We start from the raw sequence: 23931 nt of genomic DNA on the forward strand, positions 1-23931 counted from the left end.
CAAATGTTATGTGCAAGTTGTGATGGCGCCACTGCAAGACTCCACAAGACTCTTTGTTGATTTGGAACCAAGTTTTGCCAAAACTTTTACCTGCCTAGTTTGTTCTAAAAGTCTTCAAGAAAACTTTTGATAATGCACATCAGATAGGAAAAAGGCAAGAAATGACATTCCAACTAAACATTAGGAAGAGCTTTCTGACGATAACAGATGTCTGACAGTGGAACAAACTACCTTGGACAGCAGCAAACCTTCTTCATTGGGTTTTTTTTTTAATTAAAAAAAGGTTGGCTGTCCATCTGTCATGGATGCTGTGATCCCTGCATTGCAGGAGTGGGACTAGATGTCCCTTGGGGTCCCTTCCAACTCCCCAGTTTTATGTCTCAGTGAAAGACAGTGAACATCCAACGGTCACCAGTCTCATGTATTGCACTCTCATTCTGCCTTAGCCGCTTGTTGCATGAAGAACAGGAAGGAAAATGCATTTCTACAATTCTAGGAGCCAACTCCTAGGGCTTGAGGTCCCTTTGACTCTCCCCAATAAAATATTTGAGGGGGCCATTCCCTAAGTTGATGGATATTGTCATTCAACTGAGGTCTGTGCACACCCTCATGTGATCAATTATCTGGGGGCAGGCCTTACCTGCCCCCCCCCAATATTTTAGTCAAGTTGCCCCCCTGTCTACAATGGTCATTTCCAATCAAATACAAGCTCAAAAGCTAGCTTGAAAAAGCTGCTATCTTTTAAAAACAGCAACAGAAAATGCCAAATAGCAAAAGCTCTGGCAGATTGTTTTCGGATTGCAAAGAAAAGCCCCAGGTCCATCTCCTCAGCCCAGCCACACTTGGCTTATCACTAATCTTGTTTCTGAATGTATGGTTTTCCCAGCCTCCTTCTCCAGAATCTGTTCTGCTGTTAGCATGCAATCTGCAGCCTTGTGTAAAAACAGCACCTGAAGTTAGAGGCAAGGATTCTCCTGATCTGGTTTTGCGTAGTTTCATTGTGGTCTTCTTTTGTGGTGTCTTATGATCCTGTCCTTTTGTGCCATTCCTCTGTTTATCAGAAACCATATGTCTCATCCCACGGCTGAGTGTTGGGAGAGGGCGATTTGTCTATGGAATGAAATCTGTGGTGTGCATTTTAATTTCTTCCCTCTGTGCTGAATACTAATTCCCATGATGTCACACAAATGACATTGAGCGGTGCTAGGAGGCAGCCCGGCTTGTCTGTGCCAAGCTGCAGTTGCCTTTCCCAGCTACACCACAGCTGCACTCCCTCCTCCCCTGAAGGAATGACCTATATTTGGAGCTTTGAATTTTTGTCCTCTTCTGGGGCCAACTGCAGCCTGAGCGGAAGGAAGAATCGCAGAAAAGTGGCATTTCCTTCTCCTTTCAGTGGAGAGCTTGGAGAAATGACACAATGCGCACAATCCTGGCATGCTGTGGTGTTGCAACATGTGCCCCACTGTTATCTATTTCAAAATGACAGATGCCATGAGGGGAAGATCTACAGAAGCTGCTTCTCATGTTTGTTTTTAATACTACAGCAGATCTTGCATGGGGAGTCTACCATTCGTCCACTGGGTACTTTCTTTTGTGCCGACAGTGTGTAGCATGATGAATTTCAGAAATGGACATGCTCAGATTATAAATTAGCTGGAAGCCAATTCAAGTCACATGGCAACTGTGCTCCCAGCAGCTGGGTTCTGGATTCTCACCTCTTGACCACCCAGTTGGTTTTTACTGCAAACCTGGTAAACTGAGCTCTGGATTTCAAGAGCTTTATCAAGGCTGTAGTATCAAGGACCCCATGGGCGAATCCTGACCCACTAGGCCCTAGAAAGTCCTAGCCTCCATGCTTGCTCTGCCATCTAAGCAAGTGCTCTCTTGGATGGCGACATTGACTCAGTGCCCCTGCCTTTCTCTGGTGGGTTCTTTGGATCTCGGGCCCCGCCGGGCTTTGACTGAAAATCTGCTTCTGACTCATTTTGACTGATAACCCTCTCTGGAGAGCCAGCGTGGTGTTGTGGTTAAGAGAGGTGGACTCGTAATCTGGTGAACCGGGTTCGCTTCCCCGCTCCTCCACATGCAGCTGCTGGGTGACCTTGGGCCAGTCACACTTCTCTGAAGTCTCTCAGCCCCCCTCACCCCACAGAGTGCTTGTTGTGGGGGAAGAAGGGAAAGGAGAATGTTAGCCGTTTTGAGACTCCTTCGGGTAGTGATAAAGTGGGATATCAAATCCAAACTCTTCTTCTTCTTCTCCCCTGGGTCCTGCACCTGTAACATGGAGCTAGTTATGCTAGAGGTTCATTTTTTACAATGTAGTGCAGATCTGGGAGACTGTTGGCCTTCCAGATGTTGTTAGATTCAACAATGCCACCAGCCCCAGCCAGCAACATCTGGAGGGCAAAAGGTTCCTGAGCCCTGGCACGGTGAGTGACTCACTCCCAGACACAAGAGTTCACCAGTAAACAAAAGCACAACTGGCTAAAGAGCAGGCCCAGATGTTTCTAAAAGCTGTCAGCACATCGTTCTCGAAGTTCAAAAAAATGTTCAGACCTGACAAGCTGCAAGGGAGAGATGCTCTCTCTCTCTCTCTCTCTCTCTCTCTCTCTCTCTCAATAAATGATCTCCTGTATCTTTAACAGGCGCAGAAAATCAGTAGGTGCAGCCTTGCCCATCAATGTGTTGTCAGAGGCACAGCTTTCTAGGCTTGGCTCCATGCAAAATTCCAAGCACTGTTTTCTCTTTTTTTGCCTCGCTGCTTTCCCCAGGAAAACCTGCTCTTTAATGCTGAACTGGGGCAAATGGAAATCCAGGTTTTCTGCAGAACTGTTTTCAGCAATGAAGAAAGGGTTTTCGCAGGAAAGCACCAGGGCAAAAACCAAACAAAGCAAAAACCCACCGACACTCGGACATGGAGCTGTAAAGCCTGAACCTGTGCCTAGAAATGTCGCATGAAAGGAAATCTGGATGAGCCCTCGGAGTGATTTTTGGAAGATGTAGCCCTGCATATAAGTGGAGCTTAGACCAGCAAGTTAGATAACAAACTTCTTCATTTATATATTTGGGTGTTTTTCCCGTAAATCTGTTTCATGGAAATGGCATATTATTTATTTTATTTCATAAAAACATATACATCGCTTGATTCTAAAACCTCATAGTGGTTTACAAAGATAAAGCTGTAAAATCAAGAAAAAATCACAACCCAAACCTAATTTAAAGCATACCAAAGTTACAATACTAAAACAGATTAAAGTTATTTCAACTTTCTAAGCATCTGGGTAAAGGTAAAGGTACCCCTGACCATTAGGTCCTGTCGTGAATGACTCTGGGGTTGTGGCGCTCATCTCACTTTATTGGCCGAGGGAGCCGGCGTACAGCTTCCGGGTCATGTGGCCAGCAGGACTAAGCCGCTTCTGGTGAACCAGAGCAGTGCACGGAAACACCATTTACCTATTTACCTACTTGCACTTTGATGTGCTTTCGAACTGCTAGGTTAGCAGTAGCAGGGACCGAGCAACGGGAGCTCACCCCATCGTGGGGATTCGAACCGCCAACCTTCTGATCGGCAAGCCCTAGGCTCTGTCGTTTAGACCACAGTGCCACCCACATCCCCAAGCATCTGGGTAGACTTCTGTAAACAGGAGTGTCTGGGGCAGACACCAGAAACAGTTCTGTGTAGCTGCCTGCTTGATCTCAGTAGGCAGGGAGTTCCAAGGGGCAGGGAGTTCCAAGGGGCAGGGAGTTCCAAGGGGCAGGTGATGCCACACTAAATGCCATTTCCCCCATTAAACTTACTGAACCCCAAAGCTATTATTTGCCTCATCACAGAAATCTTACAGATTCAGAATTTCATCATTAGGTAAATCGCAACCTGGGGTGAATTCAACAAGGAAAATGAGAATGAGTTAAACACTCCTTCCCCTGATTCATGGTCCTGATTCAAATCACGTTTCTACTACAGTTTTTTTTTCTTAAAAAAAACAACAACTGAGACCCCTCTGCTGGGTCTTCTGGGTCACATCTAGTTTGGTCCTTGGGATGATTGTGAACCAGCAATCTTCTTAATTTCCATGTGGAAGGATCTAGAGGGAGAACTGAGGCAGGAATAATCATCAGCATAAAAAATAATTAATTTAACAAACATACTATTAGATACCCAAAGTTGTCAGCTTGGAAGTCTTTTAACTCGAGCTCATTTTGCCAAGTGGACAGTGTCTCCGTTTATTAGGTTCCCTGCCAGGGGGGATGTCAGATCTGCTCATGTGGGCACAGAGCTTTTCTCAGCTCATTTCTGCAGAGACCGTGATGACTTCAGCTCTCTCATTTCCTATTATGTCTTCTTTGCTTTTCAGAATGAGAGCACCCTTTCTTTGTGCCTTCCCCTAGGTATGTCTACATAAAAGGGGTATTTTGTTTTTGTTTTTCGCTTGCTGTGTATAGAGATTTACTTAGTTCTCCAAGAATGCTTTTTTCTTTTAAAAAAAAGGAAACAACAAATAATATGCATTCATGACATGAGCGCACAGCAGTTGAATTGGTTTTTCTTGCCTCAGCTGTGCCTAGGAGGGGATGTGACATTACTGAAGTCTGGTCTTTGAGGCTGATGTGTTCTGATGGCTTGTTCACTGGGACATTAAAATCATTGCCTCTGTCTGTGTGAAATACACAGCAAGGAGAGGGATGGGAACACAGGTCAGAAAAGGATTGTTTGCCCTCCTTTTGTGGTATAGGCTGTCACACAGAGAGCTCGGCTTGCTGCCTCTTCCAATGTCACTCCTTCTACTGAGCTATAAGACTATGGCAAAATTGGACTATTTGCATTTGGGAATTCAGTGACAAGGATCCAAAGAGTTCCTTTAGGAACACCCAAGGGCTGGTGCAAGCCCAGTGGGATTTTGAGTCCTTTGCCTTCAACACCAGCCCGCCCTTGCTTTCACTGGCCACAAGGCATAGCAGTGGGGCTTAAGAAACAAAAGTTCAAAGCCTCATTGCGCATAGAATTTCAATTGCTGGCCAGTATCTTCTTGATGCATAAATAGTGTTTCACAGCCAAGCTGAGACTAAAGAATACAGAATTAGAGCAGAGACCACAACACACACGCTGTCAAGCATCAAAATTGGTCGCAGGAATGATCAATGCATTTGTATTGTTCATAACTTGATGTGCAAAACTGAAAGCTGAACAACCTCACTGTACTAAACCCCAGCATAGGGAAAGGGAAAGGGACCCCTGACTGTTAGGTCCAGTCGCGGACGACTCTGGGGTTGCGGCGCTCATCTTGCTTTACTGGCCAAGGGAGCCGGCATACAGCTTCCGGATCATGTGGCCAGCATGACTAAGCCACTTCTGGCAAACCAGAGCAGTGCACAGAAATGCCGTTTACCTTCCCATCGGAGTGGTACCTATTTATCTACTTGCACTTTGATGTGCTTTCAAACTGCTAGCTTGGCAGGAGCAGGGACCGAGCAACGGGAGCTCACCCCATCGCGGGGATTCGAACCGCCAACCTTCTGATCGGCAAGCCCACAGCACCACTCACTGTCCTGAACCCCAGCATACCCAGAGGTAAATCCTGATGGTGCTCACAGCCCCAAGAGCAACACTAGAGAGGAGGCAGACCGTCCAAAGGGTCAAATATTGGTCCAGGTCCAATTCATTGAGCAAGGTCCAAAGTCAATCCGCAGAGTCAGGTTCTGCTCTCTGCAGAAGATCCAGGGTTGGAACACCTAGGGTCAGCCCCAAAGTCACAGTCCAGTGAGGTCCCCAAAGCAGCCAAGTTGTGCTCCAGCAGCGGAGAAAGTTGAGCAGACACAGTGCTTCTGCCTTGTGGTTTTTTTCCTTCCACCCAATCTTATTTGATGTATCTGAGTTTGTACCAGCTGTGCAGCTATGACCCTCACCTGCCCTGAGCCTCATCCAGCTGAGTGACCACAAACCTCATCCCAGAGCTAATGAGCCCTGTGATTTCCACCTGATTCCCTAATAATAATAATAATAATAATAATAATAATAATAATAAAATTTATTTATACCCCGCCCTCACTGGCCAAAGCTGGGCTCAGGGCAGGTAAAATCACAGTAAAAACATAATAGGTGAAAACGAGAGGGGGGGACAACCAATTTAAAATACAGTTTAAAATGCAATTTAAAATGCAGCCTCATTTTAAAATAGCTGATAAATCAAGACCATAAGAGAAGGGAAACATAAGGGTCAGACGGAGTCCAAACCAAAGGCCAGGCGGAACAGCTCTGTCTTGCAGGCCCTGTGGAAAGATGTCAAGTCCTGCAGGGCCCTTGTCTCTTGGGGCCAGTGCTGAAAAGGCCCTGGCCCTAGTTGAAACCAACCTAACCTCCCTGAGGCTCGAGACCTCCAAAGTGTTGTTATTTGTGGACCTTAAGGTCCTCTGCTGGGCTGGGTTTCCTTGCCTGCCTCAGTCTCCTGGATGCACATCTTGCTGTTCCCAGCTCCTCAGAGATGGCTGTGTTCCTGGAGATAGGGGCACCTCTGGTTCTAGTGATGTGTCCCCCTCCCCAGGCTCCCCTGGCCCCTGCAGCAGCCTCTCATGTCCCGGGAGTACCTCTTAAGTCCCCAACCTCCCCTTCCCTCTCTTCAGCTTATCCTGATATGTACCAATCAAAACTACACCCCTCACCAGGATCCTCCTCCCTTTCTTTGGTGTCCTGCCAGCTCAGGACACTCAATTTCACTGCTGATCTATTGTTTTTGAAATGGAACTTGGACCCCACAGCTGGCAGAATCAAATTCAGAGGGAATTTCAAAGTATCTAGAATCACTTATGCAGCTAATTCCCATTAGCCATACACAAAGGTTCTGTTCACTTAAGACATACATTGTGTGCCACAGATATAGACTGTCTCAGTTTGGGTACCAACTGTATAATGCGGAGTGGACAGCACTGTCAAAGATACATACAGAGAGATTTGTGTTAACAATCAAATTACAAAACTAGTACAGAATAATATGCTGCCGCTATTGGTTCCTCCAGAGCAGAAGGTCCATATCACAATGAAAGGTGACTATCTTTTTTTTACTCTTTGTACATAACATGCCAGTCCCAAGACAACCGTCGTAAAAAGGGTTTTCCAGTAATTAGCCTCAGCCAATGCCTCCATCAAATTCAGCCTTGGCAGGAGTGCCAAGGTTTGAAATGCTCATCTGCTGTGTTTTGTTAGCTGGCAGCCTCCCTCCTCCTTTCTTTCAGAATTCTGAAAATAATTCTGTAGCATCTTATCCTATGGCAGTCAGCACTTCTGTTAAATTTTCCACTTTATCTCTATAAGAAGATAAGATAATCTTAATCCTTGACATTTTCTCTCCTTGTCTCCTGAAGTGCAGAGTATCTTCATTTTGCCAGGGACTGAAGCTGAGTTACCTCAAGGCAACCTATTATCCAAATAACTAACAACCACATATATGGAGCCAGATCCAGAATGCTCTACTTCTTGAACCACAGTATCTCCGACCTAGTTAATTTCTCCAAAAGATGAGGTTTTTATGCAGCAAAGTATCAATGACAAATGTCTTCCCGTCTTTCATTGAATAAGGAGGCTGGAGGGGTTAGAGGACCATTAAGTCCAGCCCTTGCCCCAAGGTAGCTTCTTCCATACATCAGTCTCCTAAAGCTCTAATTCAAGTATCCAGGCACGCCAGGAGCAACAGCAAAATAAGTGTGCCATACCAGGAAAGACAAGGAAATGTCCCATATGCAAGATACAGTCAGTGGGGAATTCACAGAATACAGGCAAATGCTGCACTTTTACATTCAGTGAGAAATAAATAAATAGATACGGCTGTGGTTCCTGCAGGGTTTTATTTTGTACAACCAACAATATCAGAGAGATCTTGTATCTGAGTGTAGATTTTAAGTTGTTCAAGAAGGGGGGGGGAATCACAACTTGCTCCCAGAGATTTAATGTATATAAAATGACAGGCTATTCATAAAGCCCGCTTTCTGATTTTGGCAGGAGGCGGAGTTGCATTATCTACATGAAAGAGATAAACAATGAGTTGTGTTAGTTTAATATCTCCAGTATGAAAGAAATCAATGGACTCATTGAAGTCGAACCTGAATGAAATCAAATTTGCTAATAAATTCTAGTTCAGCAATTTTAGAGTTCTTTTTCTTCTTCCTCAAAGTTAGGAGCAAAGTGACCAGGGACATGGAAAGTTTCTCTTATGGCAAAGCTTTCCTGAATGCTGCTGTTTTTTTTAATATTAGATTTTCTGTTCATATATTTTCTGTCCATACATATTTCTGACAAAATATTAATAGCAGCAGTGTAGCCATAGTGATGTAGAAAGAGTATCACAGGATTTGCCCCCAAATGGTCTGATCTCATCTTTTCTTTTATTGCCTAGCAAGACCAGATTGTTTGGTTTGGCCAGTAACTCACATATAGTAACGCTTTGTTCCTTTCATCCGTGAAACTAGGCAAACTGCAAAAAGACACAGTGATATTTTCAGCCCAGCATGCACTGCACACCTGACTTTCTTTCAGATTGTATTTTCGATGAATTCCACTGTGCGATGGATGTGTAATGAATGAAAAAGAAAAATGAATTATTATTTTTTTTTTAATATATCACTGACTTCTGATTCTCCCACCTTGGTTTCATTGTCTGAAGCCCATCTGCAACAATCTACCAGTGCAGCGTTTCACACAGTAGCAAATATCTGAAAAGATAACCCAAACAAAATGTGCAAAATTTAAAGGTTCTATGGCCTTTCGCGGCGTGGAATATTCTTGTATTCCTTTTGCATCAGGTTCTAGCATAATTAGATACAGCATTATTTCTCAGCAATTATAATACTGTATTGCAGACCCAGTTGCAGTGATGCCCCACTTGCACCCCAGGGAATAGAGGCCTCGACAATGATAGGTGGGACACACTGCACAATACAGTGCTCTGGGATTTAAAATTGGCCACGCCTTTTATTGATTGCAGTTGTAGGCAAGCTTTTTGTCTCAGGCACTGGGTTCAGCCTCCAGATGGAGGGCTGGCACTTCAGCAGGGTTGTGCCTGGGATTAGGAGGCCTCCTCGAGACGCAGTTCCATGTAGGTGGTCCCCCGAGGCAACAGCCCATCTGCCCCCCCTCCCCGCTTGGCTTCTGGACAGAGACTCCCCTCTAACAGGGTACCCTGCAATCACACCTGTTCAGGATAGGGGCAATGCACCAGTTTACCCCGACCCGATATTAGACTAAGGATTCCACCCAATGGAATCTCTTATGTGCCCAAACTTGTTGCCAGTGGCAGAGGAAGGGGGGTGCGGTGGGAGTGATTCCTACCAGGTGTCATCCCAGGGGGGTGACATTCGGAGTGCTGCCCACCCGTGACTCCCAAGCTAACCCTGAGCTGTCGGGGGAAGCGGGGAGCTGCGCCACTTTGCCGGTGGCATTCCCCCCTTCCCCCTTCATTTTGACAGCTTGGGGGAGGCTTCGGAGTCACGGGCGGGCGGGCAGTGTGCCAAATGTCTGCCATCGGCGGCTCACTCCGCCTTCGTGGGCAGCTTGCTCCGCCCTGGACAGCGTGGGCATCTGCTCTACCGCTGACTGTTGCTTATGAGGAAGACAAACCTTCAAATGGGGCCAATCTGTTTGCAGGTAAACTCATTCCTGGCTCTGAATACAGCAACCATTAATGAACCATCACAAGGTCTGTTATGCAGTGCAGGGAAGAAAACGTTAGCATGCAAAATAACCACAGCATGGTTCTTCTGCTGACTGCAACCCCAAATTCAGGTGCACCCGGCCTAGATAGCTGGGCCCTCTGGTCACTGATTGGCTGATTCAAAACTTGGGGATCCTGCTCCCCTTTGTGGCCGACTGGGGGAATTCCCCAGCCACTGGCTGCACAATGGAGAAGACTTTTGGAGAGACCTCTGTGGAGTTGAGGGCCTGACGTGACGAGCTACAACTGCTGTCCACCTGGAGACTGGGTAAGCGGCCATTACGGTGCTCCCCAGTTGCTCGAGGTATTTCTAGATGTGGTGCATGAGGCATAATTGGGGCTTTTTTCCAGCCAGAACTTGCTGGAACTCAATGGGTGCCATTGCCATTCGAAGAGAACAAGGGAGGTGTTCAGGGTGAGGCATTTTTTTAAGTGAGCTCAATAACGCCCCCTAATGGAAACAGTGGAGTGCATGTGCTTTGAACCCTGGTTAATTGTCCAGAGAGGAGGGGGATATAAGCAATCCATTGATAACCAGTTAATGTCTTAATTTGACCCTTCTGCTTAATATGAACTTGAAGGTGAGCCAATAGTTAATTGTATTGATTTAGGAATTAGATTTGTTTCTGTGGTTTTGTGGCCTAGGGAAACAGAGATCCCGGACATTTGTTCTCATTCTCCCCATTGTTTGCTGCTTCCTCTTCACGCCCTTCTGAAATAATTAGTCAGAAAACAATATCCCTCCCAATGTGGAACACGCGTCAACCTTGCTGGGGGCAAAGAGGAAATTCATGTGGAGGAGGACATCTCTGACGTTTTCTGTGGCTAGCGAGATTCATCCTGTCTCAGCCTGCGTGGCAATAAAATGTCACGAACCATATGCCATATGATGTTTTGAATATGCATTCCAAAAGGCAAGCCTATTGCTATTGATTACATATACAGGATGCTACATGCTTTTTAGTCAGAAGGCCCCGATAAACTGAAAGCATTCCAGCATCACAGTATGAACCCTTCCTGACGTCCAAGAAGTCCTGCATTTTATTCTCAGGGTTGTAAAATTGCCAGCCACAACCCAGCTCCAGGAACATGGCATTTCGCCGCCTTGTATGTATTATATGGGTGGGAGGAGAAGACAGCCTTTTGCCTACTTGATTTTTAAAAGATCCTCAGTGTTTTACTGCAGGAGAGGAAGGGAGTGCAAGAACACATCCTTCCAAGAAGAAGAAAATGACGGGGTTTTGCCGCAGGAGGGAGGACTAGTATTGTAGTATTTTACTAGTGTTCACTATGATTTTGCAGGTCTATCTGAACACTTTTGCAGGACAGCAAGGGAGCGCTCAGTTGCCAGGAGAGTAATCAAATGGAATTAAAAAATAAATATTTTTTAAAATGCTGAAAGGCCACAAAATGACAGGCATGGATTGGAGACGTATCTCTCATCCCCCAGTTCTGTCTTTAAACTTAAAATCATGGAATCATAGACTCAAAGAGTAGGGAGGGACCCCAAGGGTCATCTAGCCCAACCTCTGAAATGCAGGAATCTCAACTAAAACCTCCAAGACAGATGGCTATCCAGCCTCTGTTTAAAAGCTCCAAAGACTAATCTCTTCTGAGGGAGTTTGTTCCACTGTTAAACAGCTCTTACTGACAGAAAGTTTTTCCTGTTGTTTAGTTGGAATTTCCTTTCTTGTTACAGTGGTACCTCGGGTTACAGACGCTTCAGGTTACAGACTCCACTAACCCAGAAATAGGGCTTCAGGTTAAGAACTTTGCTTCAGGGTGAGAACAGAAATTGTCCTTTGGCGGCACGGCGGCAGCAGGAGTGGTGCTTCAGGTTAAGAACAGCTTCAGGTTAAGAACGGACCTCCGGAACGAATTAAATACTTAACCCGAGGTACCACTGTACTTGAAGGCATTGGTTCAGGTCCTACCCTCCAGAGCAGGAGAAAACAAGCTGGCTCCACCTTCCATGGAGCAGCCCTTGAGATATCTGAAGATGGCTTCCATATCTCCTCTGAGTCTCCTCTTTCCCAGGCTAAACATACCCAGCTCCTTCAACCATTCCTAATCAGGCTTGGTTTCCAGACCCTTGATCATCTTGGTCACCCTCCTCTGCACATGTTCCAGCTTGTCAACATCCTTCTTCAATTGTGATGCCCAGAACTGGACACAGGACTCCAGGTGTGGCCTGACCAAGGCAGAATAGAGTGGTACTATTACTTACCTTGATCTGGACATATACTTCTGTTGATGCAGCTGAGAATAGCATTAGCCTTTTTTTGCTGCTGCATCACACTGTTGACTTGTGCTAAGCTTGTTGTTCCCTAGATCCTTTTCACATGTACCACTGGTAAGCCAGGTGTCCTCCATCTTATATTTGTACAGCTGCAGTACTTTACACTTGTCCCTATTGGAATTTATTTTGTTAGCTTGTGCCCAGTTCTCCAGTTTGTTAAAGTCATTTTGAATCCCGATTCTGTCTTCTGCAGCACGAGGTACCCCCTCCCACTTTGGTGTCATCTGAACATTGGATGAGCACCCCCTCAATTGCTTCATTTATAAAGATGTTGAACAACAACAGGCCCAGGACAAAACCCTGCACCACCCCACTTATCACTTTTCCTCAGTATGATGAGAAACCATTAATGAGTACTCTTTGGGTTCAGTCAGTCAAATCCGCCTAACAGTTACCTCATTCAACCCACATATCACCAGCTTCCTCACATGAATACCATGGGGGACTTTGTCAAAAGTCTTACTGAAGTCAAGATACACTATGTCCACAGCATTCCCCCTGATCTACCAAGCTTGTAACTCCATCAAAAAAAGAAATGAGATTGGCCTGGCATCGCTTATTTTTGAGAAACCCATGTTGGGTCTTAGTTATCTCATCATCATTTTATCAGTGCTCACAGGTAGACTGTTATATGCACCCCACCTTTCTTTTCTTCTTGAAACTGTCTGCATTTGGGCCTTCAACATTTCACCTTTAAGGACCTTACTTTTTCTTTTACAGAGTTTGAGTTCCACCAGATAACAGGGAAGCTGAAGTCTGCTGTGAGTACTATACCTCTCTTTTTTGAATGTCTGGTAATGTGCTCTAGGAAGGCATCATCCAAGTCTTCAGTCTGGCTTGGAACTCTATAGCAGACACTCACAGTAAGGTCACTGTTGTTTCTCTCTCCAACAGTTTTTACCCATATACTGCTTTCGATGCTCCAGGTCATGGATTCTTCACAAGTGTACATATCCTTTACATATAATACTCCTCCTGCTCTCTTCCTGTTTGGTTTATTCCTTTTGAGCAGGTTATACCCCTCAATTCCTGCATTCCAGTCATGATTCTTATCCCACCAGATTTCAGTAATGCCTACCAGGTCATATTTGCCACCCTGTATTAAAAGCTCCAATTTGTCTGTCTTGTTTCCCATGCTCTGTGCATTTGTATAGAGACAACTGAAACCATGAGTCATTCTCTCCAGCTGCTTCTTCCTTCTAGTTTCTAGTGTCAATGAGCATATGAATGGGATGTTCTAGAAAACATTATGTACTTAGACTTTCAAAAAGCTTATAATAAAGTCCTTCCTCCTGCCAACCTAGCAGTTTGAAACCACAAAGTGCAAGTAGATAAATAGGCACTGCTCCGGCGGGAAGGTAAACGGTGTTTCCGTGCGCTGCTCTGGTTCGCCAGAAGCAGCTTAGTCATGCTGGCCACATGACCCGGAAGCTGTACACCGGCTCCCTCGGCCAGTAAAGTAAGATGAGCGCCACAACTAGAGTCGGCCACGACTAGACCTAATGGTCAGGGGTCCCTTTACCTTTAAAGTCCTTCACCAAAGATTCCTGAGTAAGATTACAAGATAAAACGAATTGCATGCCCAGGCAGATATCCCCCCCCCAACACCGACCCCAGACGACACCCGGGTGGAATAATGACTCGTGACAATGTGTTATGGGATTAAAATTGGCCACAACTTTATTGAACTTTCAAATGTAGGAAGACCTTGGCTTAGGCATTGGGTGTTTATCCCTCCCAGACCCCAGCCGGGGATCTGGGGCGCAGAGGGCTGGCTCTGGAAGACGTATGTTTAAGCAGAGAGCCCACCCCCCATTTCACCGCAACACAGGGGAGTGCACTGACAACCTTTCAGTGTATGGCCAGTGACTCCCCTCAACACAGCCCCTTTAACAAGGAACCCTGGGATCGCCACCGCGGGGGGGGGGCGTGTCACTGCTTCAGCCCCCCCCCCCCATTTAGGGAAGATGGATTAAAGGATTCCGACCAAGGCCTGAAACTGCCAAAGTTGTGATGTTTTGCTACAGGGAAGGCAAAACCTGCCAATGCAGAGAAATTCCTTCCTGGTCCTTCAACAGCAACCATCGTAAGACCGTAGCAGCGCCTGTATAAAGAAGAAGTTAACCTGCAATAAAAGGCCTAAACGAAAGGAGGGTAGGGCGGGTGAAGCTCTGGAGCTGACTGAGAACCCCCATGCAGGCTCCCCCCCTTTTAAGACCCTACCCTTTCTTGGCCTGCTCCCCTAGCTACGCCTTCCCAGTCGCAATTGGTTCTTTGAACTGAGGTTTGGCGGGAACCTCAAGGTTTGCAACTTGGGGAGGCAGTCCAGGAGTGCTCGGCTGGGTGTCACGTAGCATCGGGGGTGCTGCTCGCAAAGGGCGCCCTCCATTTGATGTGGAGAGCGGTCATTGTATTATTATCGATCAATAAACAGGAATCAGAGAGTAGAAGTAATTGGGCAGTTCTCACAATGGAGTGCTGGAAGTAGTCCCCCAAAGGATCAGTATTGAGACCTGTACTTTTAAACTTGCTTATAAATGATCTGCATTGGGGTATTGGGGGGCGGGAATTGTGCATCCCACGAGCATGTGGTCCACCACTGTGTGATGAACAGGATGCTGGACCAGCTAGGCCTTTGGTCTGGTTTGGCCGGACACTTAGGTTTATATGTACTATATCCAGAGAGAGCTCCATTCACATGCAAAAAAATTTTGTGGGAAAGCTTTCTCAGAGACAGTTGTGGTCCGTTTTTGAAATGTATCAACAGGGTCTGTTCAGTAATTCAAAGCCTAATGCCACATGTGCTAATGAACTGTGTCCTGAAGTAAATATTTTAATGACCCTCCAACATTACCTTATTCTCTTCTTGAATTTCACAGTGGTTTTAATTTAAAGAGTGCTTGTTTTGATCCTCTAATCCAGCTGGCCTGCTATTGAGGGAGGAGAGTACAATGATTTTGCCATCTTATATAATTATTTAGTTGATTACTTGGAGCTTGATTTAGCCAAATGCCTTTCAATGAAGGACAACACAGATTCTGAGCTGGAAAGTACTGCAGTTTATCCTTTCAGGCTCCTGACTGTGTACAATTGATAACCCCGCATTGTTTCCAAGCAAAGGGTGGCAATGGAAAATCTCTATTGATTGCACAGTTGTTGTCTCTCTAGCATATGTGTTCTCACATCAGCAATTACTTTTCATATTTCATAGTATACTCAGTAGCAAGCCTGTTAAGAAAATTAGCACTTAATCGTTTAGAAAGAAACATAATTCAGTTTTCATATTGAAATTCAGGAATGTCACATTGAATACAACAACCTCTTTTCAATTCATCTACCAGACTGAGAAGACCTTTGCCTCTCTTCTTAATCTCTGTCCTGTTATCATATTTTGATTTTTTTTCACCATGGGAGTTTGGGCACCTTTTCCTATTGGACAAGGAAAAGTATGTTGCATCGCATGTTTTCCTATTTGCGCTTGCAGCCAGGACATTAAGGGTCAAACTCTGATTTTTAGAAAATATTTGTTATGGCTCCTAGTTGAACAAATAAAATCATCACTGCACTACTTAACCATTATAGATAGAACTAGTGGGAAGACCATTGTGGCTGAGCACAGGCAGGCAGAACAGACCTGCAGAAGTGAACAGTTTCAGTTCAAGGATTTCGGCTTGTGCAGTTGAACAATCTCTCTCTCTTTCCTTGCCCTGAGACCCCTGGAATTTCTTAGCCCCTTAACCCTCTCGAGCAGATCTGCAGATGGCACAAATCCTCGCAGTGATGGGTTGTGTTAGCTAATTACCATCCTAGGTTTCAAGCCTGAACAAGATAAAAACCCGTTCTTGTTTCCAACCTTGCAAAATGTTTTGATGTATCCTTTTGTTGCCTCGATAAGGAATGGCATTTATCTAACAATTCCATTCTTTACTACTCTGCCACAAAACAAAAGGATGCAACATACACACACACACACACACACACACACACACACACAGTATATATACAGTATGGTTGGGACCAAGACACTTGTGCTTGAAGAAAATCAGGGCAAGAAAATCAGGGCAGTTATAGTATGGGATCCTGCCATTTTGTTACATTTGTTCTAAACAATTGAGTTGATTGCTATTTCCACATTAGAGCGCATCTGAATCAGTTCTGGGAGCTCCGGGAATGCCACACCATCAATGGTCCTGATTTGGGGAGTGCCACAATGTACTTTGGTGTTCTTGGACATTCCTTGAGTTTCTGGCTAATGCTTTACATCACTCGAATAGACTTATTTTCATGAAATGGGAAAAAGAAACTGAGAAACATTCTGGCAACCCGTAACATGTATCAGAACCATTTGGTTTGGGATCCTGTTTGCACTTGGCTGATTCTACATTGCAGAAATGGCTTGGCTGCCACCTGCCATTGCTCCACCCATTCTGGTTATGTCTGAACTCAGGAGAATGAATGAAGTGCAGCGTTTAGCATAGTCACAGATTACATGTTTCCAGGATGGCCCCAAAGTACCTGGTTCCTGCCACTTGGATCTCTCAGGTTCAGCTCGTTGATATTATTGCAGTGGAGTGGAATCACCAAGGAGAGGCAATCTTGCTCGTGTTGAAACCAAAGAACTAGCTGCAATGGCCAATGGCCCTGATCCCTCACTTGAGTGGGCTTGCTGCTCTCTGCTATCCAGCCTCAAAGTGGGCTAAATAGCTGTATGCAAAACTGCAGCTTCTGCTCACGAAGCGTAATGAGTCCAGGAATCAATTCAGAAGAAAAGGTAGCTGACATTGACAAGCAAACAAACAAAAAACGGTCACTGTGAACAGGACAGATATGTACATTGGCACAAAGTAAACAAAGGAATCCTTTTTATGCAGTGGGGATGAGAGCGACCTACAGAGTGGATGGTCTTTAGCATCGGTTTTCTCGGTGAAAAGCAGATTGTCATCTAACATGCTACACTTGCAAACAGTAAAGTGGGGGCACATTACTATTTATATTATAGAATAGTAATAGTAGAATTATATCATACCTTCTGAATAAAGAATTTCCAACACATTGAAACAATAGAAAAACTGTCCCGTAACAGGGCTCTCAGAGCAGGATACAATTTTAAAAGAAACACAATAAAATCATTAAAAATGCAGCAGAACCCACAAAAATCTAGCAAAGCTGTACAGCGCCAAGATAAGTAACAATAATAACTGTTTTTCCTGGTTCAGAAAATACATCAAGCTTACCTATCAACAGTGTGACCAGAAATAATATATTCAGTTCATTGGTTTCAATGCCTTGAAATCCTTTGGGAAGCATCCAAAAAGAAACTTCTAGAAATAGTAACTTTGAAATTATACTTAGAATGGTGTCCATTTTCAATCTGCATATGTCATCTTTACATTAGCAAGATAGATTTGCCGGAGTGGAAACAGTTAAATAACTAGGTCACTACAGTAAGCTATATTGAGTGGTACACAACACCACTAGACAAGCCATGCGATTTAACGAGAATTACACTGATGTTGCACAATTCAGATGAATGTGCATATATTCATCAAAATTGTTTGTTCTCTATCTGTTACTTAAAATTAAACAGAAATAGGACTCCAAATGGTGAAGGAGTAATATTTGGCTAATTGCTGGATCCATCTCCCCAGTCACAGGGAACTCCTGTCTGTGAAGCCTTGTGGCCTGAGGGCAACCGATTGGCTCAGTGGCTTCTTTTTATTTGAAAAAAAAAATGTCATCAGAATTACGCAAACATCACTGTTGGTTGCATCCCATTTCAAGGAAACCAAAGGATTTGGGAGAAAATAGGTCACATGCACTTCATCCCATGTCACATGATTTCCATCCAGAGGCCAATGAGGGTTTAGACCTCTATGCATTTGAACAAGATAACACTGTAATTTTACCCATTCGCATTTTTCATCTTTTCTCAACGTGGAAAGAGTGACCATCTGTTTGAAACCCACAGCAAACTAAATCATTTCCAAAGCTGCTTTTTTAGAGGTAAGGAGATTTAAAATATTGTTTTGGTGGTGTGCAACAGCCATTCTAAAGACCCTCCAACCCATCTCCTACCCCAGTGTGTGTTAGTGAGGTGCATAAAGACAATGATAGATAGCAAGTGAGACGAAGGAGCCCTAAAGTATATCAGATCTGTATTCAAGGGGTTGCGATCCTCTGCACGCAGACCTGGGAGGAAGCTCCACTGAACACAGTGGGACTTAATTCTGAGTAAATCTGCATAGGATTCCTTTGCATGTGACGTCTCAGGAATGCTCTTGACAGGGAATCTAAAAGGAGCAGAATGGATGGAATGTTTTCTGTTTGAAAGAAAACCAAGGGAAAACCAATGGATTGGGGTGTCTTTTAAGAGAATCTCCAGACATTGTTTTTACTCAGATGTGCTTGTTTACTACTATAGGCAGAATTGCATCAAATACCTTGATGTAATAGTGATCATCCAATAATACAGTATGATGATTAAACTTAAATAAATACTTTCTCAGTGTGTCATTATGCTCTAGAATGCTCTAGAATGCTCTAGAATGCTCTAGAATACTCACAATTTTGGTAAAATTAAGACGCAGCAAAGAAAACAATACATCTTACAGTTTAGATGGAATCCAATATTTCTTTTAATATTTTATCTAATGTACACATGACATTATATGATCGAATCTCTTATTCCTTCTCTTAAAGTCAGATTTTTTTGGAGGGGGGAATATAAATTAATATCAGTTTTAGTTTAGTCCATAAGAACAGTGTAATGTAAATTAAAATGCATTAGGGTTTTGATTCCACTTTGATATCTAACATTTCTTTTAATATATCATAAAGCTGCATTAAATAAAATATAAATGTGAAATGTGAGTTATACAGATCCCAATGTTAAATAACTTCACAGATATTATGTTAAATTTCACAAATCCATTGCATGTAATATTTCTATTCTGGAATTAATTAATGTGCTATAATTATCCTAAAATGAATCATATACCACAAAACAAAAAAGCATTTCAATATTCATAAATAATAATACTATCAGAAGAATGTCACACAAATAATATTGAATCTTCATTGTCATACAGGTAAAAAATGTGGTAGAATTTCCATGGCATTTCTAATACGAACCTAACGTTTTAGATTACAGTGAAATAAATATTTGAAGTACAGCTCCCCAAATTTCACATCAAATGGTAAATGGTACAGGAAAAACATGCAGTGCAATTCTAAGCACGTTTACTCAGAAGTAAGTCTCGCTGAGCTCACGGGTGCTTTCTCCTTAGTAAGTGAGCTTCATATTACTGCCTTAAGATGTTTACAAGCATAAAAATTTAAAGAATTTTATTCTGAATTGTAAACTGTGCTGAACATTGCCTATTTTTGTAAAATTAAGAGATGGTATACTTATGCTGCAGTCCCCCCCCGACCCCAATGAAACCAGAAACATACACTGTAATCCTGAGCGTATTAACTCAGAAGTGTGTCCTATTGAGCTCAATGGTGCTTATTTCCTAATAAGTGTGCTTAGTATTTAAAACCCAAGAACAAAATGAATATTTGGCAAGTCTTTTATTTAGAAAAAGCTGTGTGTGTGTCCAAAAGTGTGTAAGGACTACTGCAGAGGTGAAACCGCATGTTTTCTGAATTACTGGGAAGGAAAATGGCTTCCTTATTATTTCTTAATGGAAACCCAGATATGAAAATTTGTTGTCTAAATAGAATAAAATGTGAAATGTGCATCACTTTGTAGCATGGAATGTGTTTTTCTGCTTCCCTTTTCATTCTCCACCGTGTAGGCAATGACTTTATGAATTCACAAGAGGGAGGATTTTCTAGAGTTAGAGAACACCTATGAACTATATTCACATTATAAAACTGCCAAAAAGGAGAAATCCATGATTTTTGCATTTTCTCACTACAGAGTGTAATTATGTTGATGAGGCTTCACTGATTGTTCACAAAAATCAATGCTACAACATATGTTCAAGAGTCAGTCAGTGCAGCCTTGAATAGTTAGTGCTAATTATTTCTGTAAAACAAGTTTTGATCATTTGCTTTTGTCAGGTATTATAAACACAGTGTACTGTCCAAGCCAAGGGAAAGAAATAAGGAATGTAAGCACATTGTGTATATATGCCTGTATGCATACATATATAGATATATGTGCATGAATACTCGGACACAAATAACAGTCCATTTATATTTAGATCATTTTAAAAGACTGTTAAGTATACATGAGACTAATTTGACAAACAAGACACATAAGTGTCATTTCTGGTTTCTGAAGAGGGCATATGGAGGATGACATCCGGAAATATAGAGAAGCCCACTCTTGAATATGTAAGGTTAAAGGAAACAAAAAAACCCAGTTACTGCATTTATTTTCATTTTGTACTTCTGCAATGATAGCAGTTCTGTGCGCATGGGGCGCATGATGCCTCCCCCACCTCCCTGTGACACACCAGTTCTCTTTCAGGAAGGAAAGTTGTGACTTTGCATGTGTCATGCATTTCTAGGGTGTAGAATGACTTAAGTGTATGTAAAAATAATCACAGTTTGTAGAGAACTAGTAAGTTGCTCAGAAATATAGGTAAGAATCCTGAAAGGAATGATCCAGTGGCCTGAAAGTGCAGGGGAGATCATCCTGGCTCTCCTCACAAGTGGCAATTTCAGGAGGAAATTGTCCCTCTGTACTGAGCACAGTCGACTCCGTCTGCTGAGCAGTCCTAACACAGCACGAATGCCGCTGCCTTGCTCTAGTCTTTGCAGCAGCCTTGCAAGACAAACGAGAGCATTCAGTGTGGATTTTACCTTTTTAGCAAAAATCTGTGTTACCCAGGAACAAAGACCACAATCCCACACAGAATTAAACTCACTTATATCAATAGGCATTAAAGAGACTTAACTGTGCTTTGGATTGCTCCCATATAATAAGATTCTTTTTTAAAAAACAAAACAAAACCCTTATCTTGATTTTAATTCAGGCTGAGATTTAGGTGAAGTGAAAACAGATCTAGACTGACAGTTTTAGAGCTTGCTGTCAAGGTCAGAATGGAGTGTGCTCAGTTTATGAGGCTTCGGATACTGAAGAGGAGAGAAAGATTTCTGAGATCCATAATCCTTACTGGCAAACAATAGCAATAAGATCATTTCATGAGCAAACCTAACACGAATTAGATGTCTCCGTTTTACTTTTATTTATATATCTTATAAGTTCAACAGAGTTTCCCTAAACAGCAATTCTGATCTGGTGCATCACTGCTGGGTGTCTGAGCCCCGTTATGTTCAATGAAGATTGCTCCCAAGTAAAGGGCTATAGTATTGCAGCCCCTCACACTTGGATTTTGTTATTTAGTATCTTCCAGCCTTTATGATCCCATTTGTGATAATCTGTTGCTCAGGGTGAAATCCTAACCCCAATGCGGCTTAATGGAGCACTGCGTCCATAGCCCCACGACACAAACCAATTGGGGCAGAAAGTTGGGAGGCTGGCAGTGACCGCACTGGGCTGCCTTAGCCCCTCCCTCAAAAGGCCCCTCCGTTTCAGGAACTTCTGCTGGCTGCTGGTGGTGCTTCTGTTTGCTCACTTGTGGAAGCTGGTAGGGTCAGGGGGAGGCCTCAACCCAAGCCGATCGCCCCAGGCCAACGCCAAGAGTATTTGGATGGTGAACTTAGTTATCAGCATTACCTCAATGCATTGCAGGTCCAGGTCCCTATTCAGTCTTGAAGCTCACTGGATGCCTCTGGGAGGGCTTAACCCTAGAATCTGAATGGTGGACCATCTACATACTGATGATATTGAACCCATCCTTTCTTGATGGCATCCCCAAGCAGTTTGCTCTGGATGTTTAAAAGTGTGTGCGTGTGTGTGTGTATTTCAGTTTGTCTTTGGTTTCTGAGTTTTTCTGCTTGGCTTTTAATCTTTTTATTTAATCTGCTGCTGTTTCAAATTGTATATGGATTCACCCAGTGTTCCAGCCATCGCTCCTTCTTCGTTCTATCACCTTCAACTCTACAGAAAACAAAGGGGTTGACTGACTCTTCCTCATGTCAGTCATGCCAATCATCTATCAATTGCTCCGGTCAACCAAATTTCAATCCCTATCCTGGAAACTATACTCCTCAGACAGGGCACTGCTGAGAGTACTGCATGCCCCAGAGGTGTGTTTAACATGTAGTAGAAACCAAGTTTTTATTGTTCCAGCTCCAGTCCCCTGGAATAGGTAACCAGCTGAAATTAGACTCGTGCCTAGACATGTTTCAGCATTCTTAAAGGACTAGAACTCAGCAAAGCCCAAGGATGCTGGACTTCTATTTTCCCATTCTGGTTCATCCAGTTCCTACCACTGTGTCTTTCTCACCCACCATCGATGACCCTGCAGTCCAGGTTCCAACTCCAGTTAACGGATTTCAGGTGGCAGGTGCTGGGTATTTTGGAGAGCTGCTGCCAGCCAAATTAGACACCACTGGGCTATGTGGACAAATAATCTGACTTCATATGTCCACTACTAGCACTAAAATAATCTATTTATATTATTAGAATAAAAAGCTAAAGTGTGGTCACACTACTTCAAAAAACTCTTTTAAGAGTCTCAACAGCGCTTTCCAAAGGATAAGGCTTTTCTGACTGGATAAGGTTTATTTACATTTAAATGATATGCAAAAGAGGGGGGTAACCAGAGATTGCATTAGATCTAGACACACCCTTCTATTGATGAAAGGATTCTTCTGTTTGTGGAAGGAGCTCAGATCCAGCTCGCACCCAAGGGAGAGGGGAAGGCACTGGACGCGGAAAGAGGAATCTGTGAAAATCATGCCCACCCCCTTCCACCTGTGGATATTTTAAACTGCTGACATAAAAAAAAAAATAGATATTCATTTTATTATCCATGCAAATATCCAGGTCACTGGAGGGAAATATTCTGTATATACACCACCCCCTTTTGCATAAATAAATGCTTTGCATTCTGAAATGCAGAGTCACACTAATCTTTATTACATTTACATAGAACTTGCATTCAAATACTGTACATTTTTAAAAGATTAAAAACAAACAAGGCATGAAATGGGGCCATTAAGATTGCTTTGCTCTTGGAATGAGAGGATTTGAGGGACACGGCTAGATCAAGAGATTGAAAACGAAGGCCGATTATTTGGAAGATATTGCCTGTGGGATTAAAACAAGAGCGATGAATGGATTCAGGCTGAGTGAACAGAGGGAGAATCCCAGATGTGGAGGTCATTGGCTCTTCTATTTCATTAATACGAAAGCAGTGGCATCGTGTCACATATAAGGAGAATGACTTTAGGTACCGTTTCAGCAGATGAAGACCTAGGAGGTGATAAGCAGTGCAGAATGGTTATTCACACAGCACTTATAAATGGGAGAGAAGTTCCATGATATATATTTAACTCTTATGTCTTAAGATATACAGTGGTACCTCGGGTTAAGAGCTTAATTCATTCCAGAGGTCTGTTCTTAACCTGAAACTGTTCTTAACCTGAAGCACCACTTTAGCTAATGGGGCCTCCTGCTGCCGCTGCATGATTTCTGTTCTCATCCTGAAGCAAAGTTCTTAACCCGAGGTAATATTTCTGGGTTAGCGGAGTCTGTAAGCTGAAGCATATGTAACCCAAGGTACCGCTGCACATGGATAATTGCAGAACATTTAACAATTCCACAGGAGACACCTTGTACTGTACAGCATGGGAAACCTGAGTCTCTTGAGCTTGCATGTGACTTCCTACACCCATTCAAACACCTTCCCTTCCTTCTTCCTGCTCTTTCAAGGAAGAACATAAAGGATGAGCACAGCTAGCAAACTAAGCAACTATGAGACCAGCAGTGAAGCAGGTCTTATTGAGTGGAGAGAGCCTCATGGAGAGAACAATGTCTGTCTGCATCAATGGTTCTAACAGATGTAACTTTAG

General features: G+C 43.4%; 1 protein-coding gene across 20 annotated transcripts in view; it reads left to right on the forward strand.

The window, feature by feature from the left end:
• The window catches only part of PCBP3 (poly(rC) binding protein 3), a gene marked incomplete at both ends in the record, with an annotated part of 81923 nt that overhangs the window by 1594 nt on the left and 56398 nt on the right, over positions 1 to 23931 (forward strand). Inside the window, 2 exons of one of the 20 annotated variants that reach the window (XM_081885453.1) lie at positions 9579 to 9631; positions 12718 to 12758. The exons of 14 other annotated variants lie outside the window; for them this stretch is intronic. Coding sequence is in view for 1 of the 6 variants with exons in the window: in XM_081885467.1 (XP_081741593.1) it covers positions 9499 to 9631 (133 nt within the window). Of the gene's footprint in view, positions 1 to 9447; positions 9632 to 9884; positions 9967 to 10197; positions 10280 to 12717; positions 12759 to 17860; positions 18001 to 23931 lie in introns of those variants that run through there. 5 more of the 20 variants (XM_081885450.1, XM_081885452.1, XM_081885467.1 and 2 more) reach the window with 5 other exon arrangements.

This window comes from Podarcis melisellensis (genome assembly GCF_964234715.1).
Source record: "Podarcis melisellensis genome assembly, chromosome: 1".
Lineage (NCBI taxonomy): Eukaryota > Metazoa > Chordata > Lepidosauria > Squamata > Lacertidae > Podarcis > Podarcis melisellensis.